This window comes from Ursus maritimus (assembly GCF_017311325.1).
Source record: "Ursus maritimus isolate PB19 chromosome X unlocalized genomic scaffold, ASM1731132v1 scaffold_X1, whole genome shotgun sequence".
NCBI classification, from domain to species: Eukaryota; Metazoa; Chordata; class Mammalia; order Carnivora; family Ursidae; genus Ursus; species Ursus maritimus.
The window spans coordinates 79,290,230-79,312,875 of NW_024423319.1; the positions used below are offsets into that span (position 1 = coordinate 79,290,230).

Sequence of the window (22,646 nt, forward strand, 5' to 3'; positions counted from 1 at the left end):
ACTCCCTGTTTTCTGTAAACTTCTAATTAGAGCTAGAAGCTTAATGGAGCAACATAAAATTATTGGTTGGGATATATCATAAATGATGTATATCTCATTATGCTGTCATGGGGAGACACATCTCTTTGAACTATCAAAAATCACAATAAAACTGACTACTAGAGGGATAATCATCATTGTACTGTTACATTTTACCCCTTCTTACTAGAAAGTAATCTATGTTAGTATTTTGGCACTGTATAAATGTTTGGTTTCCTGTCAGCCATATACCTAATTAATGATCTTAACAGTAACTGATAATCCTTTCCTATGCCAATTTCTTTGGGGATTATCAATGACAACTTTCTAATTTCTGTCATTCCTTCTACATTATTAGCTGTCATTTTTGTGTGACAAAGCCCCAGTGCGGTGGGGGGAGGATCTAGGAACCCTGAAATACAGTTCCTACTGAAAAGGCAGGATAAAAACTTTGTTTTGGGTTTTTTTTTTTTTTCCTTAAGTCACCAAGTTTTAGTCAATAGACTTAATCACCACCTCAAATGCAAGTTTTCTTTGGCCTTTGATTTTCTATTTTCACTGATTTTTTTTTAAATCAGTGATGAATTATTGGGATTACTGCAGTCATTCTTTTTCATTATACCTTTGGCTCATGGGGCTTCCTCATATTGACGACTTTGTCCTTTTGATACAAGCTCATCAATTTTTTAAAAACGTTTAAAAATTTCAAACTCAGAGGTGTAATGAGCACCGTATGTCTCATCTAGATTAACCAGTGGTTATCATTTCTGTCCTATTTGCTTGGATTCCCCCCTTCCTTCCCCCTTTTAGGAGCTGAATCATTTCAAGTTCGTTGCAAACAACCTCCGAGTACTTTAGCATGTGTCTCCTAAAAATAAACATTCCTTTACATTGGCTAGATAGAATATCATCACATCCAAGAAATTTTACCATTGATGTGACAGTACTCAATATATTTTTCATACTCAAATATCCCCAATTATTCCAAGTATTATACCTTGAGGGGAGAGTGTTTTGATCCGGGATCCAATGAGCATCACTAACTGCATTTGATTATTACTATATTTGACTATTTTGAAGAATCCAGAAGGCCAGATATCTTACAGAATATTCCATAATCTGGATTTGTCTAATTGTTTCTTTATATTTAGGTTCAGGTTAAACTTTCCAGCATGAATAGTACATAGGTGATGTTTGCCCTTATTGGTGCATCACGTCAGGAGACACATAATGCTAATTTGTCCCATTATTAGTAATGCTAAGTTTGATCACCTAGTTAAACGTTGGTTTTCCCCTTTGTACTTAAGTTTTTTATGGGGTGATGCTTTGAGTTCACGTGAAGATTATATGAATATCCTGTGCCCTGAAGATTTTGAACTCCACAGTTTTAGCATTTATTGGTGATCTTTGCTTGGATCACTTACATTGCTGTTTGAAAAGTGATGATTTCTGACTTTCTCATTCCTGTGTATTAGCAAGCATTCTTTTATAGTGAAGATTTCCTTCTGCCTGTCTGTATCCCTGTGGCTGCAGATTCTTTTTATATTTAACCATCATTATTTCTGATACTTCAGTTATCTCAAATTTGGCCTGTGGTAATGACCCCATTAATTTTTTAAAGCCTCTGGCACAACAAGATGTCCCAGACTCACCTTGTACCCTCCATGCCCCATCCCTGGAATCAGTTGTTACTCTGATGAGCCTTGGTTCCTTTTAGTGTGGATTTCTGTGCTAAGTCCATCTCTGTGTCTTCCTTTATCTCAGTCCAAACATGGCCAACACAGTCAATGCTGCTTTGAAGCCTTTGGAAACACTTTCCCGGATTGTGAACCAGCCCAGTAGCCTTTTTGGCAGCAAGAGTGCTTCTAGCAAGAGCAAGTCTGAGCAGGATGCCCAAGGAGCTGCTCAGGACTCCAATAGCAACCAGCAGGACCCAGGTAGGGAATCAGAGCCAATGGACTGGAGAGCTGGCTGGGTGGGCATAGCTATTTTATGGGCGCATCGCATCACAACTGTTCTGGCTTGGTATTGTTTCCCTGGGAACTTGCTGGCCTTCCAGAGATCTGTCATAGTGGCGTGGGAATCTGCCCCACAAAGAATTCCTTAAAATTGCAGCCTTATTTGGCTATCCTCACACGTAGCCTTGTCTTTTCCTTTGTCACCCATTCATTTATTATCTGAGAACTTGTAAACTTACCCAGGGAAGGGACCTTATTGTCTTCATGCTTGCCTCGTGGTGCCCTGCACATAGGCACCCTTTGATTATTTTGCTGGTTGGTTGATTGTTTCAGGCGAGCCTGGGGAAGCAGAAGTGCAGGAGGAGGATCATGATGTCACTCAGACAGAGGTGGCAGATGGGGATATCATGGATGGGGAGGCTGAAACCGACTCAGTGGTGATTGCTGGGCAGCCTGAGGTGCTCAGTTCACAAGAGATGCAGGTAGGGAGGCAGATCACCCAGCATACCCCTATTGCGGCGCTGAACCAAAACCCCCAAGCGGTGTGGGTGGGTGAGTACTTTAGATCTTTGCCTCAATGCTGTCTGTTTTGCAGAGGAGCACAGATGATATGCTTAGTAGTAGATCTCAGTAAATGTGTTTGAATTGTATTAAATGAGGGGCGGGGGCAGGGCCAGGATGCCATCCATGTACTATGAAATGGGATAGATCCCAAGAGGAAAACTTAGGTACAGGTGAAATGTGGATGTAGAAAACTGGCCTGAGCCCTTTGGGCCCAAGGTCTTTGATTTATTTGGCTCTGGTCATTAATGGAAGCTCCTTAACATCACTTTTGTGCCTATAGCACCTGGTCTCCCTGGAGCATTCAAATGGCTATTTTCTAAAGACCCTAAAGAAAGCATTGTAATTTCTGGAGCTAATAGCAGTGGTAAGAAAATGGGGCTTACAGTCCTAAGCTGCTAGCTCTTAGGAGATCTGCATGTATTCCTGGATAGTATAACGACTAACCTGGTCTGAGATAACTGGGATGAATCCATTTGACAGACAGTCTGAGTGTGGATTGGCAGCACATGGTAGTTTCTGTGCTCTTAGCACCAAATGTGTGGTGTTTATGCAACATGCTCTGTCACACGTTATCCTAGAAATATATATTCCCTTGCTGGCTTTTTTTAGGATTTCCGTGCTAGCGCAATGATAGATTTGTTTGCATCCATATATATGTTCTATTTCTCTCCAGGTTGAGAATGAGCTGGAGGACCTGATAGATGAGTTGCTTGAGAGGGATGGCGGATCTGGGAACAGTACAATTATAGGTGAGAGCCCCAGAACTGAGTATAGCCTCTTCCTTTGTCTCAGTCTCTCTTGGGAGGACCCTTTTTCTCATCATCTGCTTGCTCAGCTCTGCCTAAGGGCTCATAGCCAGCCTAGATTGCTGCTTGTCTTGATGTTGACGGTCTTAAAGATGAGAAATTCACAAACCATCTACAGACCTGTTGCGGCAGGTCTGAAGTGTTGCCTGTGTGGGGGAGGTGGAGGGGGTGGCCATCAGTATAGATGATACATGAGGCACATCAAGAGTGTTTATTCATGGAAGCCTAGAGGAGGCTTTAGAGGCTGTAGGGTGAGAAAGTGCTTTCCTTTCAGTTCTTCAGCAAAATCCAGGGGCTTTCCGCCTCTGAGTCTCAGTAGTGTAAAAAGAGTGATCATTCCCTAAGGGTAGCCCTTTTTACAACTCAAAGGGAAAACGGCAAAGGTACCCTACTGTCACCTGGCTCCAAGGGTCTATGTGTTATTTGTTTTTATTTTATTGATGAAGGAAATCAAAGGATAAACGGAAGTAGACATGTATTCTTAAATTTGACAAGGCTTTTTCACACCCATTATCCTCTGTGGTTTCACAATTAGTGGGATTGGCAGGGCAGATGTGATCATCCTATTTTACAGATGAGGAAACTGAGACTCAGACAGGTAAAGTGACTGGCCAAGCTCACCTAGCTAGTCGACAGCAGAGAAGCTAGGTCTTCTCCCTCATCCAAAAAAAAAAAAAAAAAAGTGGATATCTACTGGGTGTACATAGCTACTTTAGGCGCACCCAATCTGGAAAGGGAAGTCCTCTGTTGTTCAGTGAAGGCTCTGCTCTGTAACCTTCAGTGAGCAGAAGTGGAGAGGATGAATCACAAGAGGACGTGCTGATGGATGAAGCTCCTTCCAACCTCAGCCAAGCTTCCACCTTGCAGGCCAACCGAGAAGGTGAGAGTGCCGAGGCCAGAAAGGCCTCCCTTCTTGCCCTGCACGTCTGACAGACACTACACTAGGGTTTTCCTGGAGGCAGCTGCCCACATGTGCAGAATAAGGAAGCATCTGTCTGCATGCGCTGACATACACCATCCACTTTATCCTCAGCCAGTTTTTCAAATAACATGTTACTACTGCTTGCCCAAAAGTTTGTCACTTCTTACTTGGTTCGCTTTCTTCTCACCCACCTGCTATCATCGCTCCAGATTCCCTCTTACCAACAGGATGCAGTCAGTAGCAAAGTAGGGCTGGAAAGGCAAGGGGGCACCAGCAGACTTGGCCAAGTCCTAGACCATGGCTCCTGAAGCACCACCCTATAGCCAGCCTCCACATTCAGCCACCCTGCTCAGCGTGTTGATGCATTGATTGGCACTCTCAGGAAATCAGGGCTGGCTCACTAAGTCTGTACATCACCCCAGATCTGGTTCTTCCTCTCCTAGAGTCAGATACCCCATCGCCTTCCCACTCAATCTGCCGGCCTGCACAGCAGCCTGTTTGCTAGCTACTCAGTATAGTCCTCCAATGTGCTCCCTTTGTTTTAGATTCCATGAATATCCTGGACCCTGAGGATGAGGAGGAGCACACTCAGGAAGAGGACAGCAGTGGCAGTAACGAGGATGAGGATGATAGTCAGGATGAAGAGGAGGAGGAGGAGGAAGATGAGGAAGATGATCAGGTGAGGGGGGACTGTGTTTGGGCTGGTTCAGACAACCTCTTCCATGGGAACGCAGAGCTGGAGAAAACCAACAGTCTGGGTTGCTAGCCTCAGCACCTCCCTCCCTCATGTGCAAATGTGGCCATGACACCAGACTTCAGAAAACCCTTACCTCCAGCAATTCTCCATCTCCTATTTTCCCCTTAAGGAGGATGATGAAGGTGAAGAGGGAGATGAAGACGATGACGACGATGGCTCTGAAATGGAATTGGATGAGGATTACCCTGATATGAACGCTTCTCCCTTGGTCCGATTTGAGCGCTTTGACCGGGAGGATGATCTCATCATTGAGTTTGACAACATGTTCTCCAGCGCTAGTAAGATACAGGGGCTCAGCTGGGTTTTATCTCTTGATTCTTATACCCTTCTCTAGGGTAAGCCAAGCAGTGAACCAGAGCAGCTATCAATCTGATACAGACAGCACTTCTTTTCGTATGCTGACTTCCTGGGGCAAGGGATATCTGAATCCATCTCTCTCAATAAATGTATACTTAGAAGAAGGAATTGTGAGAGGCTGCTTTTGTTCTCTCCACCTCAGTAAACAGGCAGCCATTTTAGAGTCTGGACAACTTGATGATTTGCTTGAATTTTTTTTTTTAAGTGAGACCAAGGCTGACTGCATCAGGCACCCATGTGCATGCTACAGTGACAGGGCAATCAATAATTCTTATGTCTGTAACACTGGATCTTGAGAGTTTGGATGAACACCTTTGAGCTTGGCATTGGGGAGTAGATTTGAGCACATTCACTCTGGTCATCAAGGACGCATCTTTTCGGAGGAGAGAGTGAATCTCTTCCCTTCTCCCCCATCAACGTCAATGTTCGCTTTTAGCATCTAGTTCTTAAAATCAAGCTGTCTTGAGAAGGCAGGTCTTGACCCCAAATCACAAGCATGATATAGCAGAAAATACTGAACTGTTCTGGTCTGTTGTCTTGGCCAAGTAGTCTCTTACCTCTTTGAGCCTCAGTTTGTCACCTGTAAATGAAAAGTTAAAAGGAAAAAAATGGGTTGTATTACATAATTTTCAAGGTGCCTTCTATTCTGTGATTTTCTTTGCATTTTTGTGATTTCCATCAGTCTTCCTTACATTGAGCCTCCCTTCGTTTAGCAAATTAAATATTTGAGGAGTGCCTACTGTTTCCTAGGTACTCGGGATACAACAGTGAAAAAGAAAATAGTCCTTTTCCATGAAAGGAGCTTATGGTCTGTTAGGAATTATAAGTAAGCAGGCATTACGTTGTAGTATGGTAAGAAAGCCCAGAGTAAAGGATTATTAAGCCAATCTGTAGAATCAGAGGAAGTGACATCTGGGCCAAGAACAAAAGAGCAGGTGAAAAGGGGGGAGAGGAGTCTTCGAGGTGGAGGGAGTAGCATGTTTCTGAGGGGCCTAGAAGTATTACTGTGGCTATAGTGTGGAGAATGGATTGGGAGAAGGTACTATTTAGGAGGCTGTTGCAGTATCTAGGTAAGAGATGGTGGAATAAGCCATGGTAGAGTCAATGATTATAGATGAGGCGTGGGAATGAGGGAGAAAGGACAAAGCTCAGGTTTCCGTGTGAGGAAGTAAGGCCCAGGAGACATGGTTCTGTTGGAACAACCATGGAAGAGATTTTTTTTTGGCACTGACCCCTTTACATATTGTCCTTGCAGCAGACATCCCCCCATCCCCAGGAAATATCCCTACCACTCACCCACTGATGGTACGCCATGCAGACCACAGTTCTCTGACGCTGGGCAGTGGCTCCTCCACAACGCGTCTCACCCAGGGCATCGGGCGCAGTCAGAGGACCCTAAGGCAGCTGACGGCCAATACAGGCCATACCATTCATGTTCATTACCCTGGGAATCGCCAGCCCAACCCTCCTCTTATCCTTCAGAGGTGAGTTACATTTGTCCCATTTTTTTGGATTATATGTGCACCCTTTTGGGGAATACTAAATTGTATAACAGTCTTTTTGCTTAAGTGTCCTTCTATGCGTACATTCAGCAATCAGTGAAGCATTTCATGTGCCAAGCACTTAACACTTTAAATATAGACAGGACAGGATTTCTGCCCTCAGGCTTAGAGTTTAGTGGAAGAAACAATTTTAAAGTGAGAGAAAAGGGCATAGGTGTCATAATGGTCAGTGTACAGGCTACAGTGGGTAGACAAGAGACATACACCCTAACACGGTGCCTGGCATTATCAATGACATACACTCTGCCAGTAACTATGGAATGATGTGCATCCTCAGCCCAAATAAAGTTCACAAACTGATGGAGTAGTTAGAAAGGTAACTAAGATTTATGCTTGGTGGGGCACCTGGCTGGCTCAGTGAGAGAAGCATGCAGTTCTTGATCTTGAGGTCATGAGTTAGAGCCCCATGTTGGGTGTAGGGTGTAGAGATTACTTAAATAAAGGTTTAAAAAAAAGGATTTATGCTTTATATGATCAGGTCCTTAATAGTGTTAAGCATTTCCAAGAGGTTACAGGAAGGATCTTGCAGGACCCCTATGAATTACAGTGACCTTTGCACCCCACCATCACCCTACAGGTTGCTTGGTCCTTCTGCTGCTGCTGACATCCTTCAGCTGAGCAGCAGCCTTCCCCTACAAAGCCGTGGCCGAGCCCGCCTCCTGGTAGGCAATGATGATGTCCACATCATTGCCAGATCTGATGATGAACTGCTGGATGACTTTTTCCATGACCAGAGCACAGCTACCAGCCAAGCAGGTAAGTTTGTGTGGTGAAAGGGAGGGTACAGTTATTCACATTCTACTTTTTCCCTGCTAAGGGAAGGCAGAGCAATATCTCCCCTGCCTAGAGAAACCACATTTTATTGGAGCCAGAACCACTTGATAATTTAGCCAAGGTCAACAAAACCTTTACTATCTCTGGATACTTGTGATATGCCAAACCTTGTGATGGACTTTGGGTCCTGTTAGAGAAATATGACAATTTTTGGATTAGACGACATGACCAGGCCAAGAATCTCACTCTCTCTTGTTCCCCTACAGGGACCCTATCCAGCATCCCCACAGCCCTGACCCGCTGGACAGAGGAATGCAAAGTTCTTGATGCTGAGAGCATGCATGACTGCGTTTCAGGTGTGTGGAAGCTTGGTTATCTGAGCAGTAGTGAGCCTTCCACAGCTGGGATGAGTGCATGGAAATTGTTGCCCTCATTCTCTGGCCACAAGTTCTGCCTCTTGGCTACCTCCCCTGAGCAACCTATGATATTTTCTTCTTTGATCAGTTGTTAAAGTGCCCATTGTTAATCACCTGGAATTCCTAAGAGATGAGGAGCTGGAAGAAAGGCGGGAGAAACGCAGAAAACAACTGGCTGAGGAAGAAACAAAGATAACTGACAAAGGCAAAGAAGATAAGGAAAACAGGGATCAGAGTGCACAGGTGATTTGCAAGAGCTGGGAGGATTCATCTTGTCTGTGTCTTCCTTTACTTTCATATGGTTTTGGCGTACACATAGCACCAGTCATTAAAGAATCCTGAGGTGTTCACATGGAACCTGAGAAACGATTCATTCCAAATGCACCCTACATTCACGTTTGTTTTTTTTTTTAAGAGAATTCAAACTCAGAGGGAATATTATTTCTCCAGTGTCTCTTGCTGGGGAAAACTGGAGCAAGAACCAGAGTGGCTCCTAACTTACCACACTGTGTAGTCTCTACCTTCAGTGACCGCAACTAGACAAGAAGAATGATTTTGATTATGCCTATGCTCTTGGTGGTTCAGTTGCACTTCACTCAGTGGATTGACTTGCCAAATGTGGGGAAACCTTACCAAGATGAACCCGTTCCATCATTTAGAAAAGTTAGACTTAGGCTTCAATCAGGAAATATTCGTGCCCTGAACCCCAGCACCACGTGTCATTTTCTAAGGCTTGATTATCAATTTGTAAAATCTCTAGCATGACTTTGGTTTAGAAAGAAGCTACCTATTTTGAAACTTCTGGGATGTTGAACAATAATAGCTTTAAAATATATGAAGTAAAGGCTAATAGAAATATGAAGACATTAAAAGACTTGAGTGAAAGACTTTTTATTATATCCCACTTAGGAGTTAGGATATCAAATTAAGGATTTTGAAAATGTTCAGTTAGGATAACAAACTTGATCTAACAAATACTTTGTATGAAAATTTTACCTGATAATAACATTGTTTCAAACACAGGAAAAGGGATAGAAAATAAGCAAGCTTGGCATATGATTTTAAAAGCTGGAGTGGACAATTGGGATGCCTGGGTGGCTGAGTCAGTTGAACATCCAACTCTTGTTTTTGGCTCAGGTCGTGGTCTCGGGGTCGTAGGATGGAGCCCAGCACTCTGTGGAGTCTGCTTGTTCCTCTCCCTCCCACCTCTGCCCCTTCTTCTCAAGTAGATGAATGAATAAACTCTTTAAAAACAAACTTAGAAAAAGCTGGAGTGGACAAAATGAGCCCAAGGAAGGGAAATACTTAGAGATGAAATGTTAAGGAATTCTTGCTGGTCTCATGATTGTGTTTAGGTCATGTCCTGTGCCCAGCCCAGCTCATTATTCAGTCAGCCTCCTGGCAGTTTCCCCTCATTCCCAAGCCATCCTTGAACACAAGTATGTATTAGAGAAATTAGAGATACATTTGCACACTAAAATGCTCGTCTTTCACCCAGGACCTTGAACTCCTAGGTGGCTTATGTGGGCGGGGAGGACAGGTAGCTGTTATAGTTGACCCCTGTCTTATGTGCTTGCGAAAGTTCCACATTGGTCTGTCTCTTCTCTTTCCAGTGTACTGCATCTAAGACAAATGACTCCACTGAACAGAACCTCTCAGGTAACTCTACCCTCCTTTTCACCTTCTTGCTAATTGGTTCATTCTTTTTCCTGACCCATTCAAGTAGCTGGCCCAGGTGGGCTGAAGATGAACGCTGGTGCTCTGTGGGATGAGGTAGTAGATTGTATAGTTTTAGGGTCATACCCCATCTTGGAGATAACTATACAGTCTACTGTCTTTCCCACGGTGGTACACTTCCCCTCCGACGTGCTCTGTTCAGGTTCTCACTCTGATCTTGCTGTGCTGCATTCTGGCCTGTGTAGCAAGGCCATGTGTCCTGTCCCCTTTGGTGACCACCGTGGTGTGGTGCTTCATGAGAATATCTGATGATGGTGGTTCCCAGATGCCAGCCCTCAGTGGAAATGAACAAAATAGGGTTTAATGAGTTTTGCAGAAAGCTGAATTTATTCAATTTAAAGGACTGGTTTTTATAGAGATTATGTCCTTCCTAGTTCTTTGGTATCAAAATATTTTTATTAAGTGATATTGACAGGATTATTTATTTGGCTAAACTAACCTAGGTTTGGTAACCCTATGTTAGTCTCTTTTTATTTTTTTCCTGTTTATATAAACTTTGTGAGTCTTTGGAATCTAAAAGTCTAGGGATGTTATATCCTGAGCAATCTGTTTTTGGCATCTGTGGGCTAAGTGGTATTACTACTATGTGTTTTGTATTCCTTTTTCTGATATTAATGTCAGTAGCTATTTCATGGTTCTGATAACTGGTCCATGTGGTATTATGTCTCCCCCACCCCTGTTTCCTCAGAACTTTCTTCTGCTTCCCCATGCCTTCTGTCTCCTTTGGCATTTGAATTGCAAGATGATACTAAAGCCTACCCAGTATTTTTTTTTAAGCAGTGGAAGTGGGTGGTAGGTGTCCTGGTGCCTTTAATCTAGCAAAAGGTCTTTGAAAGGGTCTATAATCAGGTAAAATGGCCTTTTGTCTGCTGTCTTTGCTAAGAGGATTCTGCTCATGCCGGGGTGAGGTAGTAAGTTGTATTGTTGTGGGGTGTAGGGATTTTAGGCCCCAATTAGAAGATAACTATACAACTTACTACTTTCCCTAGTGTGGGCATATTCATACTTAGTCTTGGCACTCTTTTCTGCATCAGAGTTGTAGATGTTCCTGGGATTATCAGGACCGGAAGAAAAGGAAGGTGGAAGGGGATAGGTGATATTTAGGGTGAGGCAAATATCATTATAAAGTGACTTGAACTCTCCCCTTCCACCCAGGGCACAGAAAGGATTTAATTTTTAGGATCTACAAAGATTCATTTCTCCAGTTCTTGAGACTAAGATAGCACTGTGCCTTAGACCTCATCCTGGGTATACCAGATCAGCCACAAGCTGTTCCTAGGAACAATTGGGGGCGGGGGAGGAGGGATATTCCTACGTCACTGGCTGGGGTGGGATACTTGTCAGGCCACATGTGCTGATTGAGTGTCTCCCTGGGTTCTTGGCTGATTGTCCCTTAACACCCCCATTGTTATTCTTTCCGAGAAAGATGGGACTCCTATGCCTGACAGCTACCCAACAACCCCATCTTCAACTGATGCAGCTACGTCTGAGTCCAGGGACACCCTTGTCACTCTGCAGCCCTCACAACAGCAACAAACACTCCCACCCCCACCAGCCTTGGGAGAGATTCCTCAAGAGCTGCAGTCCCCTGCTGGAGAAGGGGGGAGCTCTACACAGCTACTGATGCCTGTAGAGCCAGAGGAATTGGGTCCCACAAGGCCAAGTGGAGAAGCAGAAACAACTCAGATGGAGTTGTCCCCAGCTCCTACTATAAGTGAGTAGAATTTCAAGATTTGGGTGGGGGGTGAGGGGTGATATAACAGGAAGGAAGAATGGACATCTTTGGGGTTTCTCTTTACTCTCTTTAAAGAAATAATAAAAGCTTAGGTCCTCAAAGAGTAGGGTCTCAGCTTGCACGTTTGCTTTCTTAACTAAAGTTGAGGTTTCTTCTCTGTGGACTCAAGTGATCATATAGCTGAGTGTCTAGTGATACAGGTGATGATGCCAACAGTTTATTGAGGTAATCACTTTTCCTGGGCTATCATGGCAGGCCTGTTACTTCTTTAAAAACAACCCTCCTGGGGCACCTGGCTGGCTCAGTCGGAAGAGAATGCAGCAACTCTTGACCCGGGGTTGTGAGTTTGAGCCCCACATTGGGGGTAGAGCTTACTTAAAATAATAATAATAAATAAATAAATAAACTTTCAAAACAAGAACAACCCTCCAAAGTAGGTATTGTTATCTTCATGAATAAACTGAAACCCACATGAGATTATGAGCCCAAAACCATTGAGTAAATTATTGAGCTGAGATAAAAATTCAGATCTGTGTGACTTTAAAGCTTGCTCTCCTTCAACATCCTTTACGGATGGCAAACACATGACCTCCCCCCCACACACACACACACATACATCTCTCCCATCCTGGCAAATACCATTTATATCATGGCAGTGTTTCCCACTGGTTTGAAGTGGGGCCTCAAAATTCTTCTCAGCAGTGTTCCAACAGGGTAAATTGAAACCTGTTTGTTATTCCTGCTCCATACCATGCTGCCTGTGATATGCTCTGGAAAAACCTTAAGGTGTAGGTGTTTTTATCTTTCAAGGAGCCTTCTTTAGATAAACAGAACCAAGGTGCATGAACAAATGATGCCTACAGGGAATCTGAAAGTGACAGACTCCCTTACCTGAGGTGCCTAGGGAAAGGTTTTTCACAGGCATACCTGGAACACCATGAGGATTTGAGCTGAGCTTTATAAAGCATATGACATTGAGGGGGAATGTCAGGCCAGCAAGATGGTAGAGAAGTGAGAGGTCTAATCTGGCTGCATCTTAATCCGGCCCCCTCTTCTAGGCAGAGATCTAACCTCTCCATGTGACTTCCTCCTAGCCTCTCTTTCCCCAGAGAGAGCTGAAGATTCTGATGCGCTGACAGCTGTCAGTAGTCAACTGGAAGGCTCTCCCATGGACACCAGTAGCCTGGCTTCCTGTACCCTGGAGGAGGCTGTGGGTGACACCTCAGCAGCTGGCAGTTCCGAGCAACCCACAGCAGGCAGCTCCACTCCTGGGGATGCCCCACCTGTTGTGACAGAAGTGCAAGGCAGGGGCGATGGGTCAGGGGAACCTACCCAGGCCCCTGAGGACAGGTAAGCATTGTGTGAGCAAGAGGAAGGCAGGATGTGATGGTGGGTATTTCAAGCCACATGCATACTTGTTACCTATTGCACATGCTTGGTACACTGGGGAAATCAACCTGGCTTCTGTGAGAAAGGGGTATTATAGGAGTATTTTATAAATGGGAAAACATTAATATGAAGGACAACCTGAAAATTATTTTCTTCAGCTCTCCCCCTGCATCCTCTGAGAGTTCTTCCACCAGAGATTCTGCTGTGGCCATTTCTGGAGCAGATTCCCGGGGAATCCTAGAAGAGCCTCTGCCTTCAACAAGCAGTGAAGAAGAAGATCCCCTTGCAGGTGAGCTCCATGTGTGCTTAGGCAAGCCATCCTGGGGTTATTTAGGCCTCTAGTGCCTTTGGCATGGAAATGGCCACCAGTTAAATGGTTCCATCCAGATGGAAGGCGGTATACATATGGGAGGAGGACCAGCAGTAAGGGGGTGCTGATGCTGCATGATGGAATGAGCCCAGGCTTTGGAGTCAAACAAATTTTAACTCAGGTTACCCCCTCTGCAGCCACCTACCTTCAGAACATGGGACTATTACTTAACTTCTCTGATCCTCATCAGTACTGAGGGGGGTTGATAATAGCTACATGGTAGGGTCTTGGTGGAGTTTAAGTGACAGCGTACACACAGACTCTGGCACATATAAGAAGAGCTGTTCTAGCCTAGGGAAGGTGAGTCTCTTTATGTCCTCTGTCCTATGCGTGCATTGAGGACAAACAAGGCTCGTTTCCCTCAAACAAGGCTATGGGTCTCTTTACTCCAAGTACATCTTAAGCGTTGGTAGAGATGGGAGTCCCTTCACATCTTGCGCCTCCCCTCAGGTATTAGTCTACCCGAAGGTGTGGACCCCTCTTTTCTGGCTGCTCTGCCTGATGACATCCGCCGGGAAGTCCTGCAGAACCAGCTGGGTATCCGTCCACCAACTCGGACTGCCCCTTCAACAAATAGCTCAGCTCCTGCGGTGGTGGGGAATCCTGGTGTGACCGAAGTGAGCCCTGAGTTCCTGGCTGCCCTGCCTCCAGCCATCCAGGAGGAAGTATGTGAGCAGGGAGCTGGTGGGGCTAGGCAGCCTAGCTGTGGGTATGCCCCCATTGACGTCTTCTGCTCCGTAGGTGCTGGCACAGCAGAGAGCTGAGCAACAGCGACGGGAATTGGCACAGAATGCCAGCTCAGACACCCCCATGGACCCTGTGACCTTCATCCAGACCTTACCCTCAGATCTGCGCCGTAGTGTTCTGGAGGACATGGAGGACAGTGTGTTGGCTGTGATGCCACCTGACATTGCTGCTGAGGCTCAAGCCCTGAGGCGAGAGCAGGAAGCCCGGCAGCGACAACTCATGCATGAGCGGCTCTTTGGCCACAGCAGCACCTCTGCACTCTCTGCCATCCTCCGAAGCCCGGGTACAGAGGGAGGCAAGTGGGAGGGCTCTGAAACATTTGGCTTTGGCCACATGAAGCTCTGTTGTTCCCCTTTCTGTTATTGAACGCAGCTCACCACCCACCTCCCCGGTTTCAGTTTTCTTTTTCTTTCCTTCCAGCTTTCACCAGTCGCCTCAGTGGCAACCGTGGAGTCCAGTACACTCGCCTTGCTGTGCAGAGAGGTGGCACCTTCCAGATGGGGGGTAGCAGCAGCCATAACAGGTACCTTTGTCTTTTTTGACCTTGCCATACCACCTCTTCTATCTATTGCTAGTCCAACTTCCTTAATTTATAGGTGGAGAGACTGGATGACCTCTCTAGGATATTGCCTTGAATGAGTAAGGGAGCCAGATCTTTGGACTCCCTCTTCAGGAAGCCACATTTTTGGGTTGGTGTAGCTACCGTAGACCATAATCACAAAGTAAGGCAGACTGGCAGCAGGTGCTAGCTGTGGTTGTAATAAGGAAAGCCACTTTCCTAGAGCTTATAACATCTAGGCTGTGGAAGAAGAGTTGATTACTACCCAGGCTGAAGCACACTGCACCCAACATGCCTAAATAAAGGGAGTGATCAGTCCCAATGAGGCAAGCAAATCCCTGGTAGTCTAGAGAAGACAGGAAATAAGCCTTGTTTTTTTTTTTTAAGACCTTAAGTGCAGTCTGATTTTGCCAATTGATAATACAGACATTGTGTGATGTAGGGCAAGTCACTTAACCTATTTGAACCTCTTATTTGTCATCTCAAAAATGGGCAATTCTTTGGTCTTTTCAGCAGCCCCATACCAGCTTGTCTGGATTGTGGAGTACTTGGTACCCAGGAGATACATAAGAGGGCAGCTCTTGCTCTTACTATTAAGAACCCTTAGACTAGACACCTGCCCTTCTTACGCCTCCTTGGAGGTATGCCACTCATTCCCCTTCCCTAGGCCTATACCTGATCTCAGAGCTCTAGCTGAAGTGTTACTAGAAACCATGCTCTGTTCTAGGCCTTCTGGCAGTAATGTGGACACTCTCCTCCGCCTCCGAGGACGGCTCCTCCTGGACCATGAAGCCCTGTCCTGTCTCCTGGTCCTGCTCTTCGTGGATGAGCCAAAGCTTAATACTAGTCGTCTACACCGAGTACTGAGAAATCTCTGCTACCATGCCCAGACCCGCCACTGGGTCATCCGCAGTCTGCTCTCCATTTTGCAGCGCAGCAGTGAGAGTGAGCTATGCATTGAAACACCCAAGCTCTCCTCAAGTGAGGAGAAGGGCAAAAAGTCAAGCAAAAGCTGTGGGTCAAGCAGCCATGAGAACCGGCCCCTGGACCTCCTACACAAGATGGAATCTAAGAGCTCCAACCAGCTTTCCTGGCTCTCAGTATCCATGGATGCAGCCCTAGGCTGCAGGACTAATATATTCCAGATCCAACGTTCAGGGGGTCGCAAACATACCGAGAAGCATGCAAGCAGTGGCTCTACTGTCCACATCCACCCCCAGGCTGCTCCTGTTGTCTGCAGACATGTTCTGGACACGCTCATTCAGTTGGCCAAGGTGAGGAGCTTGAACCCAACACTGTGGGATGGAAGAGGGGTCACAGCCACAGCCTAGATGAAATCTGAACTCTGAGGAAGCTAGCAGGTCTTTCTTCACTGTTAGTGCTGAGGTCTGTATTGTTTCTGGGAGTTGTCCAGTAAATAATTTTGTGGAGTTTTTTGTTTTCACTTTTTACAGTTTTTGTGCATTACCTCATTTGGTTATCAAAACAACTCTCAGTGGTCTGTATGATTCCCATTCAACAGATGAAGAAGCTAGGGTACAGAAATTTTTAGTGGCTTTGTCACATGACTAGTAAGTGATGAGGCTGGACCTAGAGCTTAGTTCAGTATTCTTTTTTTTTTATGATTTTTTTATTTATTAGCACGAGCGGGGGGGTGGGGGCAGAGGAAGAAGCAAACTCCCCACTGAGCAGGGAGCCTGACATGGGGCTCAATCCCAGGACCCTGGGATCATGACCTGAGCCAAAGACAGACACTTGACCAGCTGAGCCACCCAGGCACCCCTGCTCAGTCTTCTTTTTAATCATTGCTGCTGTTTGTTGAGGGCCTGCCTTGCCAGGCACTATGCAAAAATACATTCTCTCCTTTAATCTCGATAATTTTTTGATATAGCATAATTGTGCTCCCCATTTCATAAGTATGGAGATTGATGCTCAGAGGTTAGCTAATCATCTCCCTAAAAAGCCCTTGTTTGCTTCTCTGGGCCACTTCACCATCAGTTAGATAAAAGTCCTGCATGACACCTCTCCCGTGTCATCAAAGCTATTCAGAGGAGTGAAGTGTCTAGGAACCAGTTGTCTTTCCTTGTCAGGAAAATCTGTTTTCTGTGTAGACCCCCTAGACCAAGCCTGTCCTTCTTTTGCCGGCAGGTATTTCCCAGCCACTTTACACAGCAGCGGACCAAAGAAACCAACTGTGAGAGCGACCGGGAGAGGGGCAGTAAGCAGGCCTGCAGCCCATGCTCTTCACAGTCCACCAGCAGTGGCATTTGCACAGACTTCTGGGACTTATTGGTAAAACTGGACAACATGAATGTCAGCCGGAAAGGCAAGAACTCTGTGAAGTCAGTGCCAGTGAGCGCTGGTGGTGAGGGGGAAACCTCCCCATACAGCCTTGAGGCCTCTCCGCTGGGGCAGCTCATGAACATGTTGTCACACCCAGTCATCCGCCGGAGCTCTCTCTTAACTGAGAAACTCCTCAGACTCCTTTCTCTCATCTCAATTGCTCTCCCAGAAAACAAAGTGTCGGAAGCACAGGCTAATTCTGGCAGCAGTGCTTCCTCCACCACTGTTGCCACCTCAACCACATCTACCACCACTACCACTGCCGCCTCCAGCACGCCCACTCCCCCTGCTGCAACCACCCCTGTCACTTCTGCTCCAGCTCTGGTTGCTGCCACGGCTATCTCCACCATTGCCGTAGCTGCTTCGACCACGGTGACTACCCCCACGACTGCTACCACTACTGTTTCAAGTAAGTGTGGATGTAGGCTGGGAGCTTTGGGTATGGACACCCACCTCACCCTCCACTCCCCCATCCAGGTATTCCTCCCTAAATGATACCAGTTGGCTTGGTTTGTGTTTGCAAGAGCCAAATGTGTTCATTCTTACCCTCCTCAGTCCCAGTTCTCTCTCTCCATCCTCCTCCCTACACCCATCCACCCACCCACATAGACACTTGTGAAGACCAGCAGGCATTCACTGAATGTGGCTTCCCTAGGCTAAGCACCAAAAGGAGAAGAGAGAGAAAGTCCCTGTCTTCAGAGAACTCTCAGCCTTTCCAGCCTGGTTGAGGGAGCCAGTCTCAGGAAAAAGTTTAAGAGCAGTCAGGATACCATGTGAGTCAGGGTAGAATAGCCAAGCTATCCTAGGAAGTAAAGGGAACAAGCCCTACAGCAGACTAGTAAGAATTATTTGAAAAAAGGTTTTGAAAAAGGGGGTTCTGATGGTAGGGAACCAGTTGAGAAATGTTTGAGATTCTTTGTCTCTTTAGAAGGTACAGTCATGAGAGTCCTTGACATTCCCAGTCATTTGGATTTGGTGGGTGGCTTTTCATTTGTACTACTTTTCCATATTAAAGGCCTGGACAATTTAGTGATTGTTTGGTGGTTCTGGCATGTGAGTTTTAGAGACTTACAGTGTTCCATCTGATTCCTCAAAGCTTCTACAACTACTAAGGCCAGCAAATCTCCAGCAAAGGTGGGTGATGGGAGCAGCAGCAGTGCAGACTTTAAGATGGTATCCTCTGGCCTTACTGAAAACCAGCTACAGCTCTCTGTGGAGGTAAGTCCAAGCTCTTCTGAATTCCCAAGATTGGGGGAGAAAGGGTAGATGGGAGTAGATAAAGTTTTAGTTCTCAAATTGAGGCTTACTCCTTCTCTCTTCTTTTTCCCAGGTATTGACATCCCATTCTTGTTCCGAAGAAGGTCTAGAGGATGCAGCCAATGTGTTACTGCAGCTCTCTCGGGGGGACCCTGCGACCCGGGACACTGTTCTCAAGCTGCTACTGAATGGAGCTCGCCATCTGGGTTATACTCTTTGTAAACAGATAGGTAATAACAGGAGTAAAAGCATCCTGTCTTTCTGAAACCGTCCACTGGGAGGTCACCTCTTTATGGAAGCCTTCCCTGAATCTTCAGGTTGAATCAAACTCCTGTGCTTCTGTAGCACAGCCCCTATGCTCTCCTCTGTTGCAACACTGATAATATTGGGTTGTCATCTCTTTTCCTCTGCTTAGTTGTTCGTGGAGAGCAAGGCTGGGCCTCTCTCTACATTGCCAGTGCCTGGCACACGCCTTGTAATCAGTGCTTTAGTAAAGGAAAATGAGCACATGTAGGACCAGCAGTGCTCTTTTGCTTCTCCATTCTGGGCACTTATAAGAGCCCTACGATGAGCCTGCTGAGGCAGCTTCACCACCTCAGAGATGCACCTGCACTTCACTTAGGCTCAAGAATTGGAAGTCCAGATGGTAGATACCCTCTGCCTTTGTGCAGTTGTGAGGGTACGAAAGTTCTAAGAACACTTGCAAATTGTCTAGTTTCAATCTTCCTGTTGTTACCAAGAAGAAAACTAAAACCCAGGGTGATAAAGTGATTGAATTGAGTCGAGCCAGATTTTCTTTCAGCATAGAGAGTCTGTTTGCTCTCTCCCACCCCCATCCCAATCATGGATCTCCCTAGATCTTGGCTACCTTAGTTATCTCCTTCGCACAAATGTGCCTGGAGCTGAGGTGATATGGGTACTGGTTAAACTTGTATGACCCAGGGTATTATTGTTACATGAGAACTATAAGGTTCTTGCAGAAGGGATTTGGCCAGTCTCTGACTTTCCTTGACTCCTACCATTCAACACCCATGGGCCAGGCGATGTCCTCCCTACTCTACTGCAGTTATCTCCTAATTCTCAAAACTGCCTTGTGGGGTTAGGCAATATTAATCTCATTGTTAAGATAGATAAATGAACTGGGAGGGGGGTTGAGCATTTTGCCTGAGATCGCCACAAAAACCTCAGAAGTTCAAAAACCAACACTTTTTCTCCTCTGCACTGGGCTGCATTTTGTGGAGATTCAACAAATTCCTGAAGCGGGGTGTATTGGTAGTCTCTGGATCGTTGATGAATGAACACACATAGTAAGGTGAACAGCAAAATTCCTGCTCACTCCAGATTCTCCGCAGCTGAGCAAAGAAGATAGCCTGGGCAGGTTTCTTGGAAAGGTTTGGCTTTCAGCTGCTTCACTAGGGGAGTCTCTGAACACTTGCTGGCTCCTCTGCCTGACCAGGTACGCTTCTGGCTGAGTTACGGGAATACAACCTAGAACAGCAGCGACGAGCCCAGTGTGAGACCCTCTCTCCTGATGGCCTGCCTGAGGAGCAGCCACAGACCACCAAGCTAAAAGGCAAAATGCAGAGCAGGTGGGTGGTTGCCACCCATTTGGCTGTGGGGCGGAATCTGGGGTATTCTAAAAGGTGGCTCTTGCTGGTTTCCTGGTTGTTGTTGTGTGTCCCCCCCCCCCAGGCAGATTTTCTTATCTGTCCTATACATACTTGACCTTATTTTTTCCCACTTGCGGATTTCCTTCTGAGATTCTTTAACCCTCTGGTTGACACCAAAAAGCCCTACTCGCTCTGGATGTTTATGCTTTGATGCTGTCAGTATACGCAAGCCACTTCTACACTATCCAGGTTTGACATGGCTGAGAATGTGGTAATTGTGGCATCTCAGAAGCGACCTCTGGGTGGCCGGGAACTCCAGCTGCCTTCTATGTCCATGTTGACATCCAAGACGTCTACCCAGAAGTTCTTCTTGAGAGTACTGCAGGTCATCATCCAGCTCCGGGACGACACACGCCGAGCTAACAAGAAAGCCAAGCAGACAGGCAGGCTAGGTATGGAACTGGAGTGTCCAGTTGAGGGGCAGGGTTGGTGGTGGCAAACTCAGAGTCCCTGGAGGGCGGAACTTAATGTCATGTCTCTATCCTGCTTAACTTCTCCAAAAAAGGAAGTGATGATCCTTTCCTAGGCTGTTGATGGCTGCGTTCTGTATCTCACTCGAGCTGTCTGCATAGGAAATTCATTAGGGCAAGTGAGAATTAAGGGGGAGTGGAAATCTGGCAAAGAAATTGGGGGCAGATCTTTTGTTGAACAAGATTTAAGGCACTGAGTGTGTCTCCTTTCTGCTTCTTTGATCACTCCTGACTAAAACATTGCAGCCATGTTGCCTCAGCTGTGGCCTGCCACATCCTACCTCTTTCCTCCTGTCCCACAGAACCCTCTCCACCTGCCACTATCCACCTGCCTAGCACCATGTCCCCTGCCCTTACTTGTAATGGTAACTCTTAGTGCCTGGTGAAGTGCACTCTGAAGCTGCCTGAGCTAAAGCTCAAAGACTTCAGCAAGATGCCCTGTGGCAGTCCAGGGAATGGGAGAGAGAATATTGGGCATTCCCTCTTTCTACTTTTTATATCTTACCTTCTTTTTTCTTTCTCCCAGGTTCTTCCGGTTTAGGCTCAGCTAGCAGCATCCAGGCAGCTGTTCGGCAGCTGGAGGCTGAGGCTGATGCCATTATACAAATGGTACGTGAGGGTCAAAGGGCGCGGAGACAGCAACAAGCAGCAACGGTTAGCATGATGCCTGTGGCCCCTCATTCATTTGTCTCTCTCCCCTCCCCCACCACATCATCAGTGGGGTTTCACTGCCCTTACCATGTATGCTTTTGCATTAAGTTTGCTATATGAATGCTTCTGGACAACAGGGTTACTTTCTGTTGTTTTCTCTACTGTTTGTTCATTGTTTTGGATTGATATGATTTAAAGCTTGGCCATCATACCCCACTCCCAGCTATCCAGTCAACAGTGGCGCTTTTGCAAACTGCATAATGCTTAGTGTCTGGGTTCTGAGGGGATGTGGGATGAAGATTTTTTCAGTCTCATGGAATAATGCAAGTACATCAGGAATCCTGCCCTTGAAATTCCCCCAAGCTTGGTATACATCCCATGCAGCCTCTTCTAGGCTATGGCTGGTCCGTCTACCCTGGCCTCTGCTTCTGTTCTCCATACTCTCTTGGTACCTTGGCACCTAGGCACTCAGGCACTTTTAGGAAGAAACCTTCAGGTTCCTAGATAGCCAACTCCTTGTTGGGATCCCAGCACAGAGTGGCTACGGGAAAAGCCTGGCATCATGTATGTATGCTGTGGCACATTCTCATTGTTTTCTTGTCCTTGCAACATGCAAGTCACCTTCCCAAGATCCAGGAAATAAAGGTATCCTGAGGCCTGGTTTTTCTTTGTATATGGTTACTACTACACAGTATGATTTCATTGAGCATGCTGAGAACATTGTAGAATTTGAGGGCTGTGACTCCCAACAGGGTAGAAAGGAAAAACTATTATTCTGGAGTGTCTTCTGCCCCATCTTTCCCATACCCAAAAGGACAGATGTTGGCTTTGTGAATAGTCTCACCCATCAGAGGTTGTCCCTTATTTCCCCTTTTCTGAACAAACAGAAACAGAGAGCCAAACCTATAGTCTGCTCACCTGAGTTTTATATATGTGTGTGTGTGTATGTGTGTGTATACACATACACACACACACACACACACACACACACACACACACACACGTAATCTGTCCCCAGAAAAAGTCTTCAAGTTTGTATCCAGAAGGCTGGTGTCTGACTTAGACATAGGTCTGGAGTAAGAGTGGAGGCATTACAGGCATCCAGGGAGTTTTTTGGAAAAGTTTGCTAGCTCAGGGTGGAGGGCAGCAAAGGAGGTGGGAAGGCCATTCTTTTGTTCTAGAAAGCTACAGAGTGTTTTGACCAGATAAAGGAAGCTTTATCTTTACAAGCTTTACAAGCTTATGATGTGTGAGAAGGGGTAGAGCCAGCCTCTAGCTTCTCCCTGAGGAAAGCAGAGTTGCACCCTTTTATGTGACTTTGTCTCCCTTTTATCCAGTCGGAGTCAAGCCAGTCAGAGGCCTCTGTCCGGAGGGAGGAGTCACCCATGGATGTGGACCAGCCATCTCCCAGTGCTCAGGATACTCAGTCTATTGGTCAGTACTACTTCCTATTTCCAGTGCAGCGAAAGAGAGAACTGGTCTTCATGGAATGTCTGCTGGATCCCTTGCTCTCTACATACATAAGCTCAGTGTTTTCCAGTTTATTCCAGTGAACGCTGGTTTTTGTAAATGTTAATAGGCGCT

General features: G+C 46.0%; 1 protein-coding gene across 6 annotated transcripts in view; it reads left to right on the forward strand.

Moving 5' to 3' along the window:
• The window catches only part of HUWE1 (HECT, UBA and WWE domain containing E3 ubiquitin protein ligase 1), a 161,316-nt gene that overhangs the window by 131,518 nt on the left and 7,152 nt on the right, over positions 1 to 22,646 (forward strand). For 3 of the 6 annotated variants that reach the window (XM_040631320.1, XM_040631324.1, XM_040631329.1), the window contains 25 exons: positions 1,783 to 1,955; positions 2,310 to 2,458; positions 3,214 to 3,289; positions 4,128 to 4,226; positions 4,814 to 4,947; positions 5,135 to 5,303; positions 6,638 to 6,866; positions 7,522 to 7,700; positions 7,985 to 8,074; positions 8,223 to 8,377; positions 9,748 to 9,793; positions 11,298 to 11,585; positions 12,701 to 12,956; positions 13,154 to 13,284; positions 13,816 to 14,030; positions 14,107 to 14,395; positions 14,533 to 14,635; positions 15,399 to 15,945; positions 16,820 to 17,423; positions 18,111 to 18,232; positions 18,345 to 18,501; positions 19,728 to 19,860; positions 20,131 to 20,333; positions 20,938 to 21,065; positions 22,400 to 22,496. In XM_040631320.1, the coding sequence (XP_040487254.1) occupies positions 1,783 to 1,955; positions 2,310 to 2,458; positions 3,214 to 3,289; positions 4,128 to 4,226; positions 4,814 to 4,947; positions 5,135 to 5,303; positions 6,638 to 6,866; positions 7,522 to 7,700; positions 7,985 to 8,074; positions 8,223 to 8,377; positions 9,748 to 9,793; positions 11,298 to 11,585; positions 12,701 to 12,956; positions 13,154 to 13,284; positions 13,816 to 14,030; positions 14,107 to 14,395; positions 14,533 to 14,635; positions 15,399 to 15,945; positions 16,820 to 17,423; positions 18,111 to 18,232; positions 18,345 to 18,501; positions 19,728 to 19,860; positions 20,131 to 20,333; positions 20,938 to 21,065; positions 22,400 to 22,496 (4,772 nt within the window). The remainder of the gene's footprint in view (positions 1 to 1,782; positions 1,956 to 2,309; positions 2,459 to 3,213; positions 3,290 to 4,127; positions 4,227 to 4,813; positions 4,948 to 5,134; positions 5,304 to 6,637; positions 6,867 to 7,521; positions 7,701 to 7,984; positions 8,075 to 8,222; positions 8,378 to 9,747; positions 9,794 to 11,297; positions 11,586 to 12,700; positions 12,957 to 13,153; positions 13,285 to 13,815; positions 14,031 to 14,106; positions 14,396 to 14,532; positions 14,636 to 15,398; positions 15,946 to 16,819; positions 17,424 to 18,110; positions 18,233 to 18,344; positions 18,502 to 19,727; positions 19,861 to 20,130; positions 20,334 to 20,937; positions 21,066 to 22,399; positions 22,497 to 22,646) is intronic. The other 3 variants (XM_040631331.1, XM_040631332.1, XM_040631333.1) reach the window with 3 other exon arrangements.